This window comes from Protobothrops mucrosquamatus, unplaced genomic scaffold (assembly GCF_001527695.2).
Source record: "Protobothrops mucrosquamatus isolate PMUCROS unplaced genomic scaffold, P.Mucros_1.0 scaffold24, whole genome shotgun sequence".
Lineage (NCBI taxonomy): Eukaryota > Metazoa > Chordata > Lepidosauria > Squamata > Viperidae > Protobothrops > Protobothrops mucrosquamatus.
Genome location: NW_015386409.1, coordinates 585,152 through 591,536, shown reverse-complemented (window position 1 = coordinate 591,536; position 6,385 = coordinate 585,152). Strand labels below are relative to the sequence as shown.

The 6,385-nt window shown below is 40.7% G+C and overlaps 1 protein-coding gene across 1 annotated transcript in view; it reads right to left on the bottom strand.

The window, feature by feature from the left end:
- Nucleotides 1-333: 333 nt before the first annotated feature.
- The window catches only part of NDC1 (NDC1 transmembrane nucleoporin), a 23,356-nt gene continuing 17,304 nt past the window's right edge, over nt 334-6,385 (bottom strand). The window contains exons 16-18 of the mRNA XM_015810883.1: nt 3,461-3,561; nt 1,907-2,067; nt 334-582 (exon numbers count right to left, since the gene is read on the bottom strand). Of these exons, the coding sequence (XP_015666369.1) occupies nt 519-582; nt 1,907-2,067; nt 3,461-3,561 (326 nt within the window). The 3' untranslated portion in view covers nt 334-518. The remainder of the gene's footprint in view (nt 583-1,906; nt 2,068-3,460; nt 3,562-6,385) is intronic.

The window sequence follows — 6,385 nt, the reverse complement described above, 5'->3', positions numbered from 1 at the left end:
AACACAGTCAATAATGTCCATGTTCTGAGGAATACTGTGGGTTGCATTCCTTTCTTCTCAGAAGGGTCTTTGATTTAAGAGTATGTAAAAACCTCATCTGGAGGCCAATTTTGCAGTAACCTGTCTCTAGCCGATGCCGTATAAACTATGGAAGCATATTTTATTTGTATGCACGTGGCAACTGGGTGACAATCGGATCTGTATGAATTTATCTTTTCTCAACAGTTACCAATACATAGAGGACAAGAGCTTCAAGAAGTATATTAAAGCAGTCATACATAAATCAAAATATTATTCAATTAGTCCAAAGTGTTTTTAGTTTAAATATCTTTTTTATTATACAAAATATCAGAGTAAAACAATCCAAAAGTTTTAAAAAATACATGTGTATGTATTTCAAAATACATACACATCAACTTATGAGTTGTCAAAAAGAAAAAAAAGTACACATTTGAGAAGCCAGTGTGATAGATCTGAGATCTGATTCCATCTCCAACAGTGTGTGCAATTTGGCTTCTCTATTCTTTGAACTCCAAGAACTGCTGCAGTCTTTTCTTATGTTCTGAAGATACTTGCACTGCACTAAAAAAAAAAAAAAGAGAGAGAGAGAGATCAGAAAACGTATTTTGCAGAACTCGTTCCAAAATGCATTAAAATACACACTAAAAAGTTGTGATGACCCCCTGGAACATTTTTCTAAATAACTTTGGCTGAAGAGAAGGGATCTGAAATAAGAAAATTAAGAAAGCAAATTCAGATATGTGTTATTTCCTCCAATCCTGACATGGCTTTAACCCTATTCCAGTAGTGGCGAACCTATGGCACGGGTGCCAGAGGCGGCACTCAGAGCCCTCTCTGTGGGCACGCGCGCCGTCGCTGCCAGTCCTAGGCCTTCAGCTGAGTTTTATAAAACCTTTTCACTTTAGGCCTCCGCGCCATGTGCAAAAAAAAAAAAAAAAAGGTTCAATCAGTCAATTTCAACTTCTTGCGGGGAAAAAAAAAGATCTTGCAAAGTTGGAATTGATTGATTGAACTTTTTAGTCCCACCCAGTCTGTCGTTACCACTGCAGCCATGCCCACCCAATTGGCCACACCTACCCAATGGGCCACACCCACCCAGCCAATGGGCCACACCCACCCAGCACTCGACGATGCATAAGTGGGTTTTGGGTTGCAGTTTGGGCACTCAGTCTCTAAAAGGTTCGCCATCACTGCCCTATTCAGACGTTTGTAAAGGCACATGTCTGAAAGTACCAGCCTCCAGAGGGCAGCCTCCAGAGTACCTACCTTCTGTCTCTACTCCAATCTTCCCACATTGAACATAAGGATCTCAAGCATGTTAAGCTGAATGTACTTAAGCTCACTCCAAACTGTTTTCAATACAAGGTCAGAGAAAGCATAGATTGGTTTTTACCCACTTTTTTTTTTAGATAGGCTTTGTTGTTGCTGCTGTTCTTTTAATACTTATATAATTGATACAACAATGCGTTATATTTCATTGTGATGTTCTGAGGGTGCTTTTTCCAAAAGGCAACTGGCCTTCCTTGGTTTTTTCTTTTTATATTCTTTGCAGTCATCTGGTTATATTCAGAATAATATAAATCCTTCTACTGCCAAACCAGTTAGAACTGAAGAAGCTTTTGGGATGAGAAGTGAAATGTTTTCAAAGAAAAACCCAAGGAAGGCCAGTTGCCTTTTGGAAAAAGCTCTTTGGAAAAACAACCATGACCTGGATGATTGAAAATCTCCATTGACATTTCAATGTAATGATTAAAGCTTATCTTTTCTTCAGGAGTGTTGCTTCCTCCCATCTTTCCCCATAACAAACCATCGTGGTTTTCATTCACCTATATTTTAGGACATTAGGAAATGAACACTAATACAGTTTTAGATCCTTCAAACTCACTTTAAATGTTCTCCAAAGGTGGTGGTTATCCGATAGATTGCAGTTTTTAATGATGATCTCAAAGCAAATCGAAGGGTCTTGTAGGAAGTGTCTGCAAGATTTCCTGGACTTTTTGGAGGTTTGCTGGACACATGAGGAAGTTTGAAGTGTTTGTCTATAACCTAGAATGAAAAAAAAAACCCAATGAAGAAACATGCTGACAACAAAATTTATAGCCTTATGTAGAAATCTATATACTACTAAAGCTATTGTCTGTTTGTAAACTTCAATTAGCCAAACTAATGTACCATAGGACAATGATTTTTTAATCAACCTACTTCAAATGCGCTAAGAATGTATAAAAAAATCAGGGAGTCATTATTCCTATGGAACTGAATTTCAAAGATCTTCAGATCAGTTGTATTTGCAAACTTTTGGCTACTGCAGGGCCACCACAGACAGCCACATAATTGTTATTTGTGATTCTCTCTGCCAGCTTTCCACAAGCAAAGTCAATGGAGAAGTTAGCAGGAAGTCAGAAGTCACTCCCGCTCCCAATGTTTTTTGCCCAGTTTGCATAAAGAAATATCGCTGAAAGGATGACCCAACACATCAAGGGTCATTTAGTAAATACTAAATGCTCATCAAAAGTACTAAAGCAATTCAGAAATCAGAAAGATCAAGATTCTGAAAACTAATCAATATAATTCAATATAATTCAATTCTAAATTCTAAAAAATAATATTTCCCTTGTGGGAAAATGACTCTTAAATGTGTTAAGCCATGCTTTAACTATAGTTTACTCAATAAGCCAGTCAATCAACCACACTGTCCATGCTAAGCCATAATAATTACCAATCAGTCATGATTTATAAATTTCAAGGACTACACATCTACCGTACTAAGCCAAAATTTAATGAACCATATGATCCCTTATTGCAACATGCAATCATGGGGAAAATCATGCCCGGAAAAATGACTAAGCTAATACAACTTTAATAATTTAGATATTTTTTGTGGTTTTCCAAGTTTTTTCCATGTCTTCTCCAATGCAAACTGACTATGGTAAGCCCTAATGATGAAAATATAGTATCAACTTTGGAGGCTAAGCCCCATGAGCAATAAAATTACATTTTATCAATCAAAATACTGTTCTGAACAATACTGTTTAAACAATTAACTCAAGACTTCAAGAGGATAAAATTCTTAAACAGGAGAATGGATCACACATGCTTGGCATTCAAAGGCAAACAAATTGTTTCAGAAAATATGAAGAGAGCACTTGTCTGCAGCTCCTTAAATCAAATACAAATCCTCCAGGGAACATACAATAGCTGTAGCATGTGATCTCAAAAAGATATAGCTGGTTTAAGGTGCTGCAGAAGGAGTGCTATAGTCATAGAGCAGCTTACTCTTAAAAACATCTTCTGGATTTTAGCCTAATCAATACACCCTCTTTAACTATAGAAAAAACATTTGATAGACTTTAAAGAAACAGCAAATTAAATCATTTTTTCCTAGTAATATGTTATGGCTTCATAGTTCTCTTTTGTGAAAAAAATTAAAGCTCCTTACCTCCTGAAGAGTTAGCAAGGAATTCAGAATTGCTGGCAGTGTCGTCTGAACAACACCATATCTATCTTCAGTAAATGAGGCTGCTACAAGATGCGATAAACCTTCAGAAAAGAGTAATTTTTAATTCCAACCTTGTTAATTGTCATGAAATTTAAGATTACAGTGTTTTCTCCTGGTACTCTCAATTTACAAAAGCTTTTCATTTTCAACATTCTTCCCTTACAACAGAGGTCCCCAACCCCCGGTCCATGGCCTGGTCCCGGTCCCGGTCCGTGGTATGACAGAAACAAGTGAAGCCCCATCCATGGGATGCAGGCAGCACACAAATCCACGCCCCCTCCAGTCCGCGAAAAAACCTCTCCCCACAGAACCGGTCCCTGGTGCCTAAAAGGTTGGGGGCTTCTGCCTTACAACAATGTAAAATCAGCCTCCTCTTAACTTGAAGATTCCAGATTCATAAATCTCAACTCTCTGAATTTCCCAATCAATGTGATCATTGTGAGAATTCTGGGCGTTGAAGTCTATGCTAAGAATAAACAGGTAGTGTAACAAATCAAAATGCTCAGAATATGCACAGCAGAGTACAATACTGATGTTGTCGCTCCTATGTACCACAAGGAAAAAATATCAGTCCTCTCCTCAAAACTCCAAAGAACAGAGATAAGGCAGCTCGATGGCCTTTACTACTCCCCAAAAGCTAAAAGTATTCTCCTCAACCTGTGGAAGAATTTGAAGCCCAACTCTGCCAAACCCCAATTAGAAAAAAACAACAACAACCCTCCTCCCTATTCTTGAAACTGATAAGTAAAGATTCTTCTTCTGACTCATACATAGAGGAACAGGCCACTGCTACGAGCTACTTTCCTTCTTAAGATTACTCAGACTGCCATCAAGCATAGTCTGACTTGGCTATCAGCATGGAATCTTCCAGTTGAATGCTCCACCTTAATACTCTTTAAAAAAAGACCCAAATCACATCTAGCCATAAAAGGTGGCCAGAAACCAAGATAGGTGGTGAGGAAGAAAGGTATTTGGGATCTGCAGGAGCATCTCAACAGGTGGAAAAGGCCAGCAGCTACCTATGTAATCAGCTACAGCAGGGGTCCACAACCACCGGTCTGTGGACCGGTACCAGGCCACGGCATGCCAGCAACCGGTCCACACAAACAAGCAAAGCCCCATCTGCAAGATGCAGGCAGCACACAAAACCACGCACTCTCCAGTCCATGGAAAAACCATTCTCCACAGAACTGGTCCCTGGTGCCCAAAAGGTTGGGGATCTTTGAGCCACAGTACCCATAGCAAAATCAAGCAGACACAGCTGCCTATGGCAAGCAAGCAGCAGGTATCAGATCATAAAAAGCAAAAGAATTTCCAAGTTCTTGGCCACTCCACCTCTAAAGAAAGCAAGATTTTTCAATGCTTCTTTACTAAGATTTACTGAATGTATTCCAAATAAAGTTACAAAAATCTTAACAACTGAAAATCTCTTTAACCTTCAGGATTCAATTTATATCAAGGTTTCTAACGGAGAGATTTTCTCGGTCTCTTGTTCAAGGCTTTTATGAAAACTGTGGCAGCCATTCTTCATTGACAATGGAGGATTCTCTGCCTGGTTAGATTGTAATGTCTCCAAAATCTAAACACAATTTTCACAAACCTCTGGATAAGTAAAGTCCCAAAGACTAGGCAGATGAGCTATTGGCTAGAATAGATAGAGGAGGATCTGAAGAAAAGAAAAGCCCTATAGACTGTGCTACTGCCTGTCTCCATAAAGGTCTAACCTAGCCTACCAAAAGCTGACCTGTGAAACAGGTAACAGAAAGAAGTATTGCAACTTCTCAATAAAAATCCCAATGATAGGGTTAGGCCTTTCAGTCCTGTAGGGCAAGGGTCCCCAACCTGTGGGCTGTGGCTCTACTGGGTCATAGCCTAATCGCCAACGGGCCATGTGAGTGGCTGATCAGTGAGCACTCGTCAGACGTGTTTGTGGCCCTACTTGTCACGAGCGTCGTTGTGGGTGCTCGCGTTCCCAGTCTCATTGCGGACGTTTGCGGCCCCACTTGTGTGAGCATCAAGAGTTGTCGTGGCCCCATTCCCGCACGTGACGAGCGTGGTCGCGATCCCACTTGCATGAGCCTAATGGGCGTTTGTGGCCCCACTCGTGTGAGCCTCTTTGCAGGCACTTGGAGTCCCACTTGCGCGAGCCTCATTGTGGGTGCTTGTGGCCCAACCTGCGTGTCGCTGCAAACATTGCATGCACTCACACGCGCGCACATGCACATATGCACCTGCCCCTCCTACAAAATCATCCCCTTTCCCTCCTCCCTCCCCCGCTTCGTGCCACCAGCCCAGAAAGATATGTACACGCATATCTTAAAAAGCCACCCAATGATGAATCTGTGATATTCAATTACGTTAAAAAACAGAACAAGTAACAGATATATGGCAATGTATTACTTCTTTGGGAGATAGTTCAGATATAAAGAAATTGTTCCTATCATTTTCTGATTTTTTTAAATTTATTTTTTAAATCTTGTTTAGGGGCATGGGGGTTTTGCTGGCTCATTAAGCTTTTAGTATAGTGTTTGGTTTCACTTTTTCTTTTTGTATTGTTTATTTTTTGTAATCTTCCTTTGAAATATAATACAATATTCCTCTGTCCTAGTTCTTTTGGACCTCTCAGCGGCTTTTGATACTGTGGACCACGGTATCATGCTGCGGCATCTGGTGGAGTTGGGAGTGGGAGGCACCGTTATGCGGTGGTTCTCCTCCTTCCTCACCGACCGCACGCAGTCTGTATTGGCAGGGGGGCAGAGGTCGGCCCCAAGGCCCCTAACTTGTGGGGTGCCACAAGGGTCGGTCCTCTCCCCCTTATTGTTCAATATTTATGTGAAGCCGCTGGGGGAGATCATCCGTGGCTTT